Genomic DNA, 17,770 nt, shown 5'->3' with positions numbered 1-17,770 from the left:
CGGGGCGTTTCTCTGCTCTGTGTTTCATTCATGATTAATCGGCTTTCAGACTGTAGCACTTCTTTGATATCACACAGTGGGTGCACTCAAAAAGAAGATATGCCTTAATGCTCTGCTGACCTGATGCACAACTATCCTTTGATTAATGAGAGGGCACAATTTAATTACTGGCTTTTCCTTCAGGAATCTTTAAAGACAGACTTAGCTGGGGGACTTCTCTCTGTAGAGGAGTACTGTCCACTCTTACCTACTTGTGAGGTGCAGATTTAAATATTTTCCACCAGAGTAGAAGTTTCAGCAACATTTGCTAGCTACTGTATACAGGTGTCTTTTTCGGACCTGAATTTATGTATTAGGGCTGTCACTTTTAAATCGAAATTCCAACTATGGTTGAATGAAGAAAAAAATTAAACATTCAATCTATAATGATCTGTTCTACATCTAATTCAAAATTTAAAGTGTATAAATGCCCTGTTGCCCTAATAATAAACCGGTTACTTTTGTTCGCTTAGCCAATCAAACATTTGAGAAAACTGGCAAACCCTGCTGAACAGAATCACAACACTACAGAATTTGAGAAGTAATGTGTGCAAGCAAAAAAAAAAAAAAATTATGGATAAAGGTAAGGCTGTTTGCTAAAATAATTTGGGGGAACTAACTGAAACGCAACCCATACCCCGAGTGTTAACCCTTTGCTACATTTGCTACATTCAAACAAAAAGTTTAATTTCAAATAAAAAGTGACAGCCAACTGTTACATACACTGATCCATCTCCGCCATCATTTTTTGCCAAGAGTCTTGTGATATACCAGGGGCCTAAGTACACTGCTTTTAAAAATACCTGATAAAAATGGTTGTTTCTCCATCAGTCAGAGTTCTTCTGGAAGATTTATATTTCCATGAGTTTGTCAAATAAACATAAATTCTTATCTACAGTATACAAGATCTCAAATTGTTTTTCATGACAATTTAAATGAACCCAAAATCTTTTTAAAATGACTGATTATATTTATTAAAAACTAAAAAAAAATCTATTTTATAGAAAATAGGGAATAAAAAAAATAAGTTCCTGATTACTTTTAATTATTTAAAAAAAACTGTCTCAGATAAGAGAAAATGCTAGTGTAAACACACACATGGCAAGATTGTAATGTAAACTCATTTTTGACTCTTGGAACATAGCATTGTCTGTCCACAAGTACGTGTTTCCTTGATCAAGTACATGAAAGCCTTTTATTTTCCATGTTGTACAAAGACCTTTCACATAAGAAATATACGTTTCACCATCTATGAAGTGCAGGAGATAAAAGAAATAATAAACTGTAAGTTCTTAAAATGAAAGGCCATTTCATTCAAAGATCTCACCAGTTGAATATGTTTAAATGATCTAATTCTTGTCTATATAAAATCCTGTCATCATTATATAGAGGCTACAGTAAAGCCACATCCAATTCGGTTACAATGCAGTCTGACATTCACAGTAAAACATGCTTCTGACAGTATACATGTCATTGTCGGTGCACATTATACAGGGGCTGAATTCCTCACTTGTTTCCCATCTTATTTCGGAGGCTCACTGTTATATCAGATAGCGCAGTGATGGTGAACATAGCACAGACAATCTTGACTGCACTGCGAGAGTCATTCATATACACATACATACATACATACATACATACATACATACATACATACACACACACACACACACACACACACACACACACACACACACACACACACACACACACACACACACACACACACACACACACACACACACACACACACACACACACACACACACACACACTTACAACAAAGACACAATCCAATTAAGTCACCACAGCAACCTCGGGTTCAAAAGACGTCCAGCAAAGGAGGTCAGAGAAGATGAAACACATTTCGAATTTAACACTTTGCCGTTTGATAACCTGAATGGAAAACTTGACAACCCATTTGCCCCTCCATCACCTCTGTTCTGGCAATGTTATAATAACATGCTCACTCAAGCTGACAAAGTTTCACACTTTCATTTTCACTCGGAAATAAATACACTCCAGAAATACACAGCGCAGGAAAAAGGAGTGATGGAGCATCTGAATGACTTAGAGAGACAGGAAATTAAAAGTGAGGAGAACTGATAACAGTAGATGTGTTTGAGGAGTGAATGGGTCTAATTACTGTAAAAGTCAAAAAATGTCTGATGTAATACATTCAGCAATCCAAAGAGAATGTATCGGTTGGAAAAAGTTATGGGTGAAGGATGGAAAGACAGTAATTAATGAAGGCTTTACAAACTTGCCAAACGAATCTTCCCGGTTACATCAAAGTATAGTAAACACCTCAGCATCTGACAGCCAACACAAACCTGATGTTAATATTGTGACTGGCTCAAAGTGGCACACTCTCAAAGAAAGGCAAACATAATTGGCACTTTAATTGGATGTGACTTGGACTCGCCGACTATCTAGTTAATCAGTTACCTTAATTTTATCCAAAAGACCAATTGTTTCCAATGATTTCTAAAAAAAATTCTGCCTCTAATGTTCTTGTGTAAGCAGATACTTTATCAAGAAGAAAACAAAAAAGTCAATCTTACTGCATCTGCAGATATGTTCTGTTGTGGTAATCTTGATAATAAAAGTGTAGCAGTAATTTAGAGTAAATCCCAGAGCCATGCATCACTTGGCACTAATAGTTGTACTTACTAATCCTAGACTGGAAGCCTCTGCATGTTGTTTGGCTACAGCTCCATAATCAGTCTTCCTTATAGACTGAGTATTGTACTGTACAGTCTCTTGTAATGTAAAACGACGTTTTATACAACATACCTAAAGACAAATGGTAGCAACTGGAGCCAAAGCCAGTGAAATAAATACATAACAGTATTATCACAGTACAATTTTAAACAAACAATATTGTAAAAACTATAGACCCGGTATGTGCTACAAAATCATATTAAAATTATCTGACAGTTGATATTCAACATGATGCATAAGTGGTTTCATTTTTAATCACACTAAATAAATTCAAATTTAGGAAATTATAAAACATAATGATGATGAATTAAATAAACGCCTTTGCTTCTCCAGGACATCACTTCACCACTGACAAATATTTTAATCTGTATTTCAACTTCATCTATATCTAGAAAAATAGATCCATTTATTCTAGCTCATATTTATAGATGATAACTACATTACAGTGATACTTAAAAAGAAATTTAATTATTCTAAAAATTACATTGGAAAATGAAATTCTATTCTATTCTATTCTACCATTAGTGGTGACTGCTATGCAGTGTTTCACTTATGGTACTAATGACAAACTGCTGATAAGTTACATTTGATAATTATAGCTGAAGATATCAAATATCATCTTATTTATCCTGCATGTAGCTCTCTGTCCTATCTTTGGCTGATGAGCTAATATTAGCCCATTAAGACGACATGTTAACCAGCAGTCACTTCCGAGCCATTTCCAAGCTGCCGCTCTGCACTGCTAAAGTCCCAATTTTATAACCACAATGTCGTTTGACAAAATCACCATTTACATAAGTTAAAGACAACGGTTTTGCTGTGATTTCGGCTATATTTACTTGTAAAATGATAACTCTCAGAGAAAGTTAGAAACTCACTCACATTTATGTCAGCTGTCATGACACAGAGAGGTGCGCCTGCGGACGGAAAGCCCAACCTCACGCTTAATAGGCAATACTGGCGTGAGGTTCTATAGAAAGTAGCTAAAGTTTGTCCAAAAAAAATGCTAGAACTTGCTAAAGGGGATTGATAAATTGGTAAATCTAGCAACAAAGGTGCTAATATGGCAACAATGCCTTTTAAACAACCTACATGACGCAACAGAAACTGTTTGTGCCAATCCGTTTTGAAAGTAAAATGGCCAGTAGGGAAACTCCTACACTCGGCCGGCCGACCAATGGTTTAACTTCAGCACTAAGTAACGCGGCCTTGGTGTGACTTTATCAGTCAGTCAGTCAGTCAGTCAGTCATGGACATTCGCGTTTATAGGGCTGGCCCCGCTGTTGCAGTCCAGCCAAAAATACAAAGCCTGCTAACAGCTTTGATTCTGTTCTTGGTTTTATGGGGGACAACTGGGCATGGACGGGTCTTAGTGATGGGGCAGTTTATGTTTTAAGGACGTCATTGTCACAATGGCTTGATCTGTCTCAAACCCACGATTTGAGGATGATAATTTAAAAGTTTTGATATTAAAAGCACTTAAACATTCTGTGCACCAACACAATTTTTCGCCAGTGTGTATCAGGTATGTTTCTCTCTTGGCCCATTGTGCTGCTTCTTCGTAAAAATCATTCATCATTTTTTTGATGGTCTGATGATGAATGGTCTGCTGGTCACCCTAACCAAGTCTACATAATATGCATTGATATCAGTTTCATTGGTATAATGGATTATAATGGAATCTGAGCACAGTGAACCAGTGAGTTGTAATCTATAACAAACATTTGGGAAGAATTTAAAGTAGAATCTGGTTGTTCCTCCTGTCCACCTTAGCAAGACATTGATCCTCAAATTGAAGCAAATGTATGTGTATGCAAAAAGAGAGAGAAACAAGAAACAAGTAGAGTCTGAGGGAAAAAAAGTAATCAAATCCCAAGGTAAGGGGCAAAAATTGGATCCAGCATTCATTAAAAGCCCTACATACAGTACGCCTTGTAAGATCTATCACTGTTGCAGTTCCTACCTTGGAGGAATATGAATTATTCATTGTGTTCATATTACTTTAAACATAATTCAATTTAAGAATCCTTCTAAGTGAAGGCTGATATTTTATGGTTTAAGACTTTCACTGACCAGTGTCTGATGTAAGAGATGCATGATGAGACATAAGCAAAAAACACAACCTCTATAATCTAAAAACTTATAAATGAGGCCCTTAGTCAGACACAAAAATCAAACCACTTATCAGCTGGTGGGAGACGAAAGTTCATCCACCTTTTATATCCACCCCGCAACCTTAGTGTTAAACCTTACATCTGTTGGAGCCCTAAGTTCCACTGCTCATTATAAACACATCCACCAGTGGGCTGAAACAAGACCTTACCAATTATTTTTTTTTTGTGTCTTTAAGACATCCAAATTGCATTAAAGCAATTCAATATAAAGAGGCAGATAGACAAAGGTTAAGATGATTGGGTTAAGCCAGTTCAAGGCTGATTTTGATTGAACAAAGTCAGTAAACTTTCCTTTTGCTTTGCAGTTAATTATAGGAGACAGTAATGGATGGGTTTATGCTCGAAACACATTTGCCATGACTCTGCCCTGCATCTTGTTAATTCCCAAATGCAATCATTGTTTTTATTTTCAAGTCATGCAAGGGGAACTCTGTGGGTTACAACATAGTATCTTCATGTATCTACTCAAAAGGAATCAGGAACTGACCCTAAAACAGTGATCCATTAGACGCCCTTTATATGCAGTATGTTAAGGAAAAGGGCTTCAACATAGGGTCAGGGAGAAACAAAAATAGAGATATTAAAACAACTTCTATTACAAAAGGTTTAAATAGGTTTAAACCTTAAATGCCCATAACGTAATTAAATGCAGAGCAGAAGATGAAGATTAGATTAGCTCTTATTAAACAAGGTAGTACTGTATATCCCATACACTGTATATCCACAGTATGTGGATAAGAATTCTGATGAAACTGGACATGTGACAGAGTTCCAGAGATTAGGAATTATAAAACAGTAAATGTTAATCTACTGTGTTACTGGAAATCTGTTGTGCTTCTTGGACATTAATTACCTTGCGTTTTAATCTGTGTCTATTTGCTGGTTTGATGTTGGTTTGTTGCTAGCCAATTGGGCATTGCTGAATTTTAAAAAAAAGTAATTATCCAAGTGAAAAGATTTGTGAGATTTAAACAGTACCATGCAATGATATTAAAGAAGCTAAGAACTGCCTGTGAATATGACTTATCCTTTTCACAGTGTGAATGAAAATAAATCATCTCTGACTGACATTTGTTGAAGATAATTATTTTGATTTTCAAACAGTGGCAACATACATAGAATTTATCTCAGCTGGGAAAAAATAATGTAACAAACAATAAGCAAGACATTAGTTGCCTGCAATTTAGACAGAAGAAAGGCAAGAGCAGATACTGAATGATGGAAGCGTTTCCTATACATAGGCTCACCCAGGTAGATAAAATCACTCGGTTTCAGCTTCAGGTAATTTTAAAATTAGAACGCCTTATTTTAGTCTTTTCAAACTATTTCATTTTTGGCCACACACCTGTCTGAGTTGCGTGCGCTGCAGTAAATTGCATGTGAGGCGTGTACGTAACATCGGTAAATTGTAGCATTTACAGACAGTCGCAATGTGAGGCGTTAATGGGACATCTGTAAATTATAGCTAAAGAAAATAACCTGGGTTACACTCTCCCCCTCTAAACCGCACAAGTCTCTGCATGCACATCTGTCACAAGCTACGCCACCCACCACCACAAATAAATTCTCAACCGGTGGGAAACACTGGATGGTGAGAGCAAACACAAATTCACATCACTACAGTATCTTAGCAACTGACAAACACTGATTAGCCACGACATTAAAACCAATTACAGCTTTTAATGTCTATTTTTTTGGCACATATACAAAAGTGCTGAAGGCAGGGATGGAGTCTGACACAATGGCAACTATTAGGCTGGGGAGGTCCCACATACTCATATCTAAATCAGGAAGCAGCTATGTGACTTCTTCTATAAATCTTGAATTGTCTTGAAAGACTTACTGGGCAACAATACAGTCAAATTCTTTTCTCTGTCATACAGGCAAATTACATTAATGTAGTTTGGCAGACAGTTAGAGGTGGGTGTCAGACAGGGCTTGTAACCGCTGCTATGCCTTACAGTATATATAGTATATTTTTACCTCCCACTGAGAGAAAATCCAAGGTAGGCTCTCAATACAGTTACGTATACAGTATTAAGCATATTCGACATTTGATATATGTTGCGATGTTAAAGTGTTTTATTTGACAGTGTTACACTGATGATAAATGTGTTTGGAAATCTACAGAACATGCAAATGTACAGTCTATCTGCGACTTGGATGATGGTGCACGCTTAGTTTGACAAATTTTCACTTCTGGTTTTGATGAATCTAGCTGTTTTTAAAGGGGCACTAAACCAATTTTATACATGAAGTTTGTCATGAGCAATTTTACTTAAACCCTGATGATGTCATCTGGGTTTTCGTAGCTTGGGCCTGGGACATAAAATTTTTAACAGGACATCTGGACCCCAAGGCCCATCTGCCAGTATGAGTCCACAATGCTTTCAGAACTGAACTTACTCTCTTCCACTTGTGTGTCAAGCTGTCTAATCATGTGCCGCTCCTCTGCACCAGTAAACTGACTGGGGTCGGACTTCCACAGCTTTTCAACAGCAAGTAAACAATGCTGTGGACATTGAATTTTCAGGCTTGGCTCATTAGCAGCAACCAAAGGTGTCAGACCAGGTGACAGATGGACTGACATTTCCAAAACAAGAGAGAGAGAGAAAAAAAACTCATCATGCTGCTGCCTGTAGAGGCCTGAGGAGCTATGGATACTGAGCCACAAACCAAAAAAAATGTCTCAGAGTAAATGCAATTGTAGAAAAAGACTCCAAACAAGGTATCTCCTTTTTAAAGCTCAGGTGATCAGAGCAGTGAGGCTGAACAGACAGGAAACCTGCACTGCACTGGGGGCTGGAAACAAAGTTGAAATAAGTTGAATAGATCTTTTCCACAGCATTTTCACTTGTCAAAAATGGGAGTAACTAATAAAGACAACTGACAATAATGATTTTGGACCTTGCGTCAGAACCTAATTCACCTGGGAAATAAATAATAAGTAATAAAGAAATAAGAGTATTGTAATGTTGGCAAGGCTGTCAATATCCATGTAAAAAAGATTTAATCAAAGTGAATTGATATGCTAAGTAAAAGGTGGACTGAGCTTTGACACGGAAGAAAAGAACGGGTGATGCTCAACAAGCAACATGTCAATCAAATCCAAAGTATGAGTAAGCAAGTGAGGCCTTGTGTCTTATGTGTGAAGGGGTTTTGGCAGTTTTGGCAAAGATTGACTTTTATTTTTGTATTTGCACACCAGAAACTAACGGGAAATATGAATGAAGCTCTTGATAATGTTATTTCATTAAAATTCAGCTTTTTAATCAATTACATTGGCAGTGACTGCGGTGTGACAGAAAAAGTTGTGGAGCCTCTGCTGCAGCTGCTATAATTATACTTATTCATACTGTATATACGATAAACAAGTTTACTTTTTTAGGGGACCAACCCATTCAGTATTCTGCACTTCAGAGAGCAACACGACTGCATTATCTTGTCTATCCAAAGTTCTCTGTCCTCTACAAAGCCTCCACAGGTATCAGTTTGGCATAGTCAAAACAATCACGTACAACAGTGCTGCTGTAAACATGGCTACAGCCCGTACACTGACAAAGGATTCCAAAGACCCTATACGTTCCCCCCAGAATGTTTCAGGTCAAACTGAGATATTTTTGAATAAACTGTGAAGTAAAGTGTTTATGGCAATTTTGTTATGTCAAGTAATCAATATGTATTCAAACATAACAAAATAATCCATCCAGTCTCCATAGAGACTGAATCCTCCTAGTCTAAGGGCTCGACTCAACTCAGGGCTGTCCTTCAGCAATAAGAGACTCTCATATGTTCAGAACCCTTCGACTGCCTGCTGTCTGTTTGGAATTTGTCTCCATGGCAACTGACCAGACCGTCTGGCTTCAGCATAGCCACACTGATGAAGTGGTGTGTTATGATAATACTCACTGGAGGATATAGACCTGTAAGTATGCAGTACATTTGCAAGATCCTCAATGGATTTAAGTCCTCACCAACTGCAATTTAAGTAAAGCATTCTTCTCACCCGGAGGTGTGTATGCAAGAAGCAGAGGATCAACAGTGAGAGAGGAGAGTGCCAACACTGATGAAACATATGAAGGAAACATAGTAAGTTATATGAATACCATTTACCACATTCTACTCAAGAGGGGCTACTGAAGCAGTAGCAGTCAAGACACAAAAAGGGGCAGTCAAGTGGTAATACAAAAAAAGAAAAGTACATGAGTATACTAGATAAAATCGTGGGTTTTCTCATGAAGTTCTGTGTCTCACCTTAGCACACCACCTGGCACACTGGCCTCACTGGATGGTGTCTGAAGCCTCTCTTCCATGCTCACGGCCTGAGGACCGAGCCCTCCTTCTGCTATTTGTCCAGCTCCTGTCTGCTGCTGCTGCTGCTCCTCCTCATCGTCATCCTCCACCTCCTCATTACCTGGCTTCTCCTTCCCTCGCCCCTCACTCTCGTTGTCGCTCTCCTCACCTAAGATGTCGTCCACCTGTTTTTTAAAAATTGTTTGTTTTAAAAAAAGAGCTTTTGTGAGCTATGGTTTTGTTTTTTGTCAGGATTAGATCACGGGGCTTTTGTATCTTTCAGAGCATATTCCATGAGTAAAAATCCATTCCTTTTTTTTTTTTAAGTTTACATATTAACATTTTGCAGCATACATACATACATACCTTAACTGCCAAAAATATCCTTGCATTTTACATATAGACCATGCTCATGTGCTGGTAAGATCATTTAATTCTCTGCTTCCAATGAACACCAATTATTATGTCATTATTTTGTATAAGACATCCACCAAATCAGAGCAAAAATTTACTAAAGTTAACGTTTAGGAAATTTCATGGCTTAACTTTTATTTGTAGGTAATCATTACATAAAAATAATGAAATGTCTTATTAAAGGAATGACCCCTGCTCAAAGTATCATCAAGAGGAACCACGTGCATTAGCCAGTTCCTTTGATGCACTGCAGATTCCAATTATGCATCTAATTTTAACAGGAAAGTGTTTTTCCTTCTATAAATAATTGGGTTACATTATGGACTATAAGCTCCATATATGGTTAAATTTGGGGCCAACAGTTAGCGTGTCATTTAAGCAACAAGAGCCTGATCAATACAAGATGGTTGAGGGCGATAATTTTGCATGATATGTAAGTGTTCTTAAAAAAAATAAATAAAAAAATAAATAAAAAAATAAATAAAAAAATAAATAAATATCAGCAACTCATTCATCATATATTAGTCAACATCCTTTTTTTTTTTTTTTTACATAAACACACAACCTTGAATGAGCCCTTGAAAGAACAGTTGAACATTATGGGAAAGCTATGGGCAGAAGCCAATTAGCTTAGCCTAGCATAAAGACTGGAAAGAGGTAACAAAAACAAACCAAAAAAAGATAACAAGATCCCCCCACCAGCACATTAATGGAGAAAAGGTCGTGCAATTAACCGTATGTAAAAAAACAACTTGCCGTTTTGACACTTTTTTATTAATGGATTAAATAAACAAGATATAATGTGTTAATTAGTGAGCTTTGGAGGAGCTAGTTGGCAGATTTTGTTTACTTTAGAAAGAGCCAGGCTAGTTGTTTCTCTGTTTCTAGTCTTTGTGCTAAGCTAAGTTGCCTGGCTGCCTGCAGTAGTTTTGTATTTACAGTACAGAAATGAGAGTGGTATTGATTTTCTCACGTAACTCTAGTCAAGACAGCGAATAACTGTATACAACAAAATGTCAACCTATTCCTTTAAATTTGGTGATAAAAGATTTGTCGACATAGGGCAGCAGGTACTGGATTTTGAAGGCCGACACTGATATTGATATTTGAGAGTTTTAATAAAGCGTTAACAATTTACTGTGATAATCTTTCTTTTGTGTAAAAAAATGTAACAAACATTTTTTAATGAGGATCCCCAAAATTTAACATTTTAAGAATTGTGACCAAGATATGTTCTACAGTTGAAAAATGAACTTGTCACTGCTCTCTGGACAATCTATGGTATCAAGGTTTCTAAACTAACTGAAATGAATCTTTGGCACTTATGTATTGAAATTTTCATGTGTTGCTTTTTATCTATCAACTGATCTATACACTATGCCGATACAGATATATCTGTGACAAGCTGGAATGATTTATCAGACAGGCTCTGAAAGTGACTTTTTAAATGAATGCAACAAATCAGGTAATAAACACTATGATTCACCAGTAAAATATAATGCTGTCCTATACAGGAAGACCACAATCTACAGGCTCAAGAAACCAAAGCAGCATAAATCAAATCTCTGGTACTTCTTAGGACTAACAAAGGTTAGGACTAACAAATATTATAGTGACAAGGATTGATTTATTTTTGTCCACACAAATCAGATGGAATAATATTTGAGGCAAGGTAATAAACCCATCACATCAGATGTCTGTCATGAGGAAACAATCCAAACGCAACAAAGTAAATCTGTCCAGTGGGACACCATCAAAAGTTATGTTTTGGGCATTTTTATACTGTATTTTGATAGGAAATCTGGGGAAAGAGAGTAGGGGAATGACATGCAGCAAATAGTCCAGCTGGCCGGGAGTCGAACTGGGGACGCGCTGTCCAGGGCATTTAAACCCATGTGGTATGCACCCTAACCACTCGGCTATTGGGCCACTTCCAGCCCATCAATCTTCTATTCTTTAAAAGCCTCATCATTTATACTGGCCCAATGTTACTGGCTATTTAGAATAGGTTAGCCAATTGACAACCATCAAATCAGTGGAAATCTGAGGTGAATATTGCCACAGCAAATATGCAGCCTCTTGTCCACTGACTCATTATCAGCATGTAGCTGGGGGGAAACTGGGATTAATGCAGAGGGATGTTCTCTTGGGGCTAGACCCAGTATCATTACTGGCATCCAGAAAAGCTCATTAAAGCCTTGTTGTTGGTTATTTGGACAGCCACAGAGAGCCTTGGTAAAGGTAGAAGGCAAGAGTGCCTGAAACAAGATAATATTATATAAAATAAATACAAAAACATGTTGCCTCTGGCTCCATTTGCTGAATCAATTTTAAATGAGAATGACCCCACAAGGCACTCACGAATTACAGGGTGGGATACAAATAATAAAGCAAAAGGAGTTTTGTTTGCTCCCTAATTATCAGCAACATGCAATTCAACATTTTATCAAAACCCAACTAAAACGTTTCTCTTCTCATGGCATTTTCCCCATCCCTATCTCCCCATGAGCGCTAACAGCAACAAATTATAGGGCCTTTTCTTTTTGTCAGCTGCTATGGATTTAAAAGTACCACTATTTATCTGTCAGTATGGCGGCGATAAAGAGAAATCTAGACATAGACAAAGGACAGGGGGTATAAACTGGACTTCACACAGCAGATTGGCCTGCAGAAGAAGTATATACTGAAGGCCCATATAACCATGCTCAACAGATATCCTAACAGAATCCATGTGCTTTACTTTTAAAGTTGTAATGAAATTAAAAATCAGTGTACATATTTGGTGTTCCTTTTGACATGTGTACTTATGTGGTCAAAATTGTAATTAACAAAATGAAGAAATTTTTAGTTTAATTTATTTTTCTGTTGGGGTAGCACCTCCTACATTAGTGTTTGACTGAAAATGCTGGTATTGTTGGATACAATTCATATGATTGTTGCAATATCTGTTGGGCACAAAGTAAAAATTGTTCATAATATCACTTCAGCTCCAAAAATGGAAAACTGCTTAGTATCAGTGTTCATATGCCAAACAGGGTTATGACGTCCTTCAGTTAGTGGCAAACTTTGGAAAGTGACAGTGTATCTTCTAGCATTGCCTGCTCTCAGATGTCTGTCAACTACTGCCATGGGAAACGCCACCCCAGGGGCTTGGCTCTTAGAAACTGTAACAATTCTAAAAATATTTTTATCCTCTTTTGTAAAATGGAAAATCTGCCCAGTAGCAGCAGTGTCATTATAGTTTATATTTCCTTACACAATAAGCATGAAGAATTTGCATTTCAGTTTAACTTTAAGAATAAATCACAAAGTGTAAATATTGAAGAATACTTCTTTGACACACAGTACTCGATAAAGTACTAAATGAACAGGCCTGTATGCTGAAGTAGAAAATTAAAAAAAAAGTGTTTTCGGTCCATTTCCCTAACATCCTTTCCCAACAGTGGAAAAAAGCTTATTCCTGAGCACAAAATACATAAATATAAAAGCAAAAACACTTCCATGTTCTGTGTATGCATCAGAGCAATTCTTATCTACTACCAACAAATACCAAGGAGGCACTGCACAGTACAGGATATGGCCAGTGGAGCTATGTCTACTTCTAATCACTACACTTTAAAAACCATTCTGCAGTTCACTATGTCAGGAAGGGTCTCACAGCCTCAGCAGAAATGGAAGCATTAACAATCCCTGCAAACAGTGTGGCAAACTTCCCACAGCATCCTTTTCCTGGCTGTTATCAAAGGCCAAGCAAAAAGCACACCATGAAACTTTTCAAAGCACAGCACAGCTCCATCTCAGTTTAGAGCTAGTTTAGAGTCAGGCTATTGGTCTCATCACTGCAAGCCGAGCTTAGTACAAGTGTGATTCAAGGGCACCGAATTTATTTTTGGCTGAATGCTTCAGTTGCTACACTGTTTTCTACGTTTGTGGTCTACTGTGATGATTTTTCTGTTTGTAGAAAGATGCACAAGATTTAGAGGATGGAGAAGCAAACAAGCAAACAAAACAAAGGAGGTTTTTTGTGCGCTATCTAAATCGTTTTGAATATTGTTTGATCACATGCATATTAGTCACAAAAAACAGAATATAATGGGACACATCAAAACATTGTAAAGCTATAAGATATTGCTTCCAAAGTCTGGACATAGATATATCAGTTTCAGACTCAAATCCAGCCTGAGGTGTGACTCACACTGAAAGATTCATGCGCAGCAAAAGAAGCCGACGGTCATTCATTTTAAATGAATGGCAGCAATTAGGAGTAGCTGTTACTGTGGGAGCAGTGAAATGCAGTTGCCCTGAGCAATGAGCTGAGGCGGAGCTGAGGCCAATTTAACGAAAATTAGTTGCCAAACATGTCTTTGTTTAAGTTCCTGCTGTAACATCTCACTCAGTACTTAATATCTGGTAGACCTTGACAAGTTGGAGCCTTACAGTCAGCTGATGGTAGAAATTTGATTGTTTGTTGCAACACACGTCAAAAATGAAAAGGTGTTTAAAAAAAAGCTTTTCTATTCATCACTGTCTAACAATACAGGTTCAAATCATACCTTAATAATAACCAAGCAATGATGATATTGTTATGGTATGATATGTTAGGTAAGATGTAAAAAGTGGTCAAACTGGTCGATCAGAAGATCAAAGACCTCATGCCACTCTGCTCATAACCATATTCACCTGAGTTACATCAAAGGACGATTGCAATCCAGCTACTGAGTCAAGGGCAAGTCTCATTCTAACGGGAACAATTGCAAAAATAATTCACATCTTCACTCCACATCTGCCTACTCCTACATGAAGGAAAGCTGAAGCACACAAATGTGGAAAACACAACAAACTTTTGAGAACAAGAATTCTTAAGAGGCTCTGCAAACAGGAAGATATTGGCTTCTTTTCACTATCATCTTAGAAAGACGTGCTACGCTGCAGCTGAGGTTAGTCCCGGGTGGTTACATAAGGCTTAACTGAAAACATTACTTTGGAAAAGCTTCAAACATAAAATACTTCAGAGAATTCATTCAGAGACATCTGTCTTCAGAGAGTTTTATATCAATGATGCACTTTTCTGAATCTGTATGGTCCAGAAAATAACTGCAACCAAATTAGTTCTAGTAGAATGGATTCTAATTGTTTGAGGAAGAACCAAAAGTGGACATCTTGCCACAGTCAGATGACTTGAGAGATTTCTGCGGTCGGTGTGAATGCATGAATATTTTCAGCACCACGGATAGCAACACACACTCTGTTTAGGGCAACAGACTGAGGATTTCGCTTTTACTTGATAATGAAAATAACAGTTAATCGCAGCCCTAATCCAGTGGTTCCCAAACTTTTTCTGTCAGGCCTTTGGGGGCTGGAAAAGGTTTCCGGCACCTTAAGTGACAGGTCTCAGCTTTTGATTTTTAAAATTTTTTTTTCACTGTGTCATCATGGATTATTGAATTTAGATTGGTGAGCAAAAATCATTTAAAATTTAATCCAAAAAACAAAGTGTGCAAAAAAATGATGGGGTGTTAATACTTTCTGTAGCCACTGAATAATAATCCAATATTTTGCATACCACACGTTCCCTTAGACCATGGCAATATCTTAATAACTGCTTGTTTTGTCTGACCAAAACCCAAAGACATTAATTTACAACCATGTCAGGCAGAGAAAAGCAGCTAATCTTCAAAATTAGAACACTAATTATTTCAGGACTAAATTACAAACTGAATTACATCAAATTTAATGACTTGCTCTGCCTGTCACATTAGTATCCCGCTTTTGAGTCTTTTTGGAGTTTTGATCATATTCGGAATATGATGTGTACATGAAAGATGAGAAACCTGGTTACTCCATTCCTATAGTCATTATCATTTCACAGTGTCCCAGTTTCTGATTAACTGTGTGCAGGTGAGCCTATATAAGGGCTCATACAGGTGTATGAAACGCTAATATGATGTTTCCAAGTGCAAACATGCAACTGGGATACTAAAAATCCAGTGATAACCGAGGCACTTGTGTAAATCTAAAAGAACTCTAACGTAACCCCAAAGTTGAACTTCGGTCAAAACCCAGTACTAGAAGTGTTTCAAGGATACTGAAAGAAAATATATAGTTTGACACTTCCTTATCAGGCATGGTACATTCCAAATGACATGACACGGCCACATTATAACCCCCCTTATCTGCTGTGCCCAGCCTATAAATAGCATCAGTTGACATGTTTAATCTCCATGGACTCCATGCCAAATTATGCAATTATTGCCCTGGCATTTCTACATACCATAGACTTCACATCTTAACTTGGGCTTTTCAGTCGACACTGAAAAAATTAAATGAAGCTTTTAAATCAACAGAAACCTCATCATCAGCTGAGTGAAACCCTCTGAACCATGTGTCACTTTATATCTGTAGAAGCTCCGTTGGGACAGCTACGATTCGTCACATTAAAGCTGTAATTATTGGTCTGTAAGTCTGTTGCCACAGACCAATAAAGGCTTTCATATACTGCACACTGGATTTGTCTACTCTTTGGTACATATTTGCCCACAGCAAGGTACAGCGCAGGGTCCAATGGCTCCAGCAGCAGGGGACTGAGCTAAAGCACTGGGACAATCTGGCTGGACAAAAAAAACCCCACATTATTTTGCATGTTTGCAAAGACACACGGTTTTTATCAACTAATAACGGTGGTATTCGATTCTATAGCTATCATAATAATACGAGAAAAAAAATCCTAATAAGCCTTTATATTCTGCAGACTGATGCTGAAGCTTTCCTTGTCAGTAGCTCCCGAGGATTATATCTCACCAAGACTGTGAGAGATCAATACCTGCAGGTGGAGGGAGAGCTGGGATCACTGTGAATGATCTCCTATGATCCCAGGCTTAATGAGCCATGTATCTGAGGGCCCCTATGGCGTCACACATGTCAGACCAACATCGCCCTGTGTCTAAATCGTCACCTGACTGTGTAATAATCATTCGCTATTCATTGACTCGCAGAGCCTGAACTCATCAGGATTTCATTTAACTTTGACTTGGTGTGCTAGAACAGATGATAAAGCCACTGTTTTACAGAGATAAAGGCAGTTAAAATCTGAATTCCTCATAGATTAAAATCCAGCCAATAGTACATTCACATTCAACTCTATTTAAAAATTGACTTGTCTTTTAACTGTCCTTTTAAATGCCTTATTTTAAAAGTGAAATGATGAATGAATTAAAAGATCAGGTGTTTACATATTTAAAGACTAGCAAAGATTACAGTAAACATGAAGTACTGACTTGAAGCCGTATAGTCAAGAAATGTAGACTCAAGCAAATTCATATTACTCAATCATCCCTTCCATCAGAACAAAATTTCCTGTGGTGTGAAGACTGGCTGCTCGCTAATGAATTGAAATACAAGGATTTTTTAAATTGTTAAATGTGAGCAAAAAACAACTTTTAATTATGGTAGACAGTTCATGGATGGTGCCATGACACTATAAACAAAAATGGAGTGGGCAGGCAACCTTGTCTGAACTCCTTAGACTACATGTTTACGCTGCTTTCCCATAATTTTCATTATGATGTCATCTGAGCAATAGAGTGAGCTCTGCACATTATTTGTGACAAATTTCTTGGAACCCAATGAAGGACAATGTTCTGCTTGGTAATACTTTATTATGCTCTCCATGCAATTGAGTGCTAGCTAAAATCATACTTTTCTTATCTTGCATTTGTATAGTTGGATTTACCTTAATATCTGCCCACTCCAAGAAACACCAACGAGTTTGAAAGGAACCTCACAATATTTTTCAAATGAATGTGTGTAAGGTGAATGGGGCTTCTTGCAGTGATGAAAGCATAATGAAGAATTATTGCCCTGGCGATCCACTGAACATTTATGCAGCATTTTAGTATCTTTCTGCTTAATGTATTGGTTTTACAGCCCAAAAAGTTTTCTTTCCCTCAGGAGTTGGTGTAGACCAAAATAGAGCTAAAAGATGTGTGAATATTGGACTTACCCTGAACAGCTAACTAGAAACATCTCCAAATGAATTCTGCTATTTCTCTGTTTCTGCTGAAGGTCTAAGTAGAAAAATGTTGCCAACACATTTGCCACAAGTCATTTTGTACAGCAGCACACAAAAA

At 37.5% G+C, this 17,770-nt stretch overlaps 1 protein-coding gene across 4 annotated transcripts in view; it reads right to left on the bottom strand.

The window, feature by feature from the left end:
• ctdp1 (CTD (carboxy-terminal domain, RNA polymerase II, polypeptide A) phosphatase, subunit 1) overlaps positions 1-17,770 on the bottom strand; it is a 69,138-nt gene that overhangs the window by 23,648 nt on the left and 27,720 nt on the right. For all 4 annotated transcript variants that reach the window (XM_040122563.1, XM_040122564.1, XM_040122565.1 and 1 more), the window contains exon 12: positions 9,192-9,415. In XM_040122563.1, coding sequence (XP_039978497.1) covers positions 9,192-9,415 — 224 coding nt within the window. The remainder of the gene's footprint in view (positions 1-9,191; positions 9,416-17,770) is intronic.

Source organism: Xiphias gladius, chromosome 24, assembly GCF_016859285.1.
Source record: "Xiphias gladius isolate SHS-SW01 ecotype Sanya breed wild chromosome 24, ASM1685928v1, whole genome shotgun sequence".
Taxonomy (NCBI): domain Eukaryota; kingdom Metazoa; phylum Chordata; class Actinopteri; order Istiophoriformes; family Xiphiidae; genus Xiphias; species Xiphias gladius.
The sequence above is the reverse complement of the archived record's forward strand: the minus strand, read 5'-3'. Positions and strand labels throughout refer to the sequence as shown.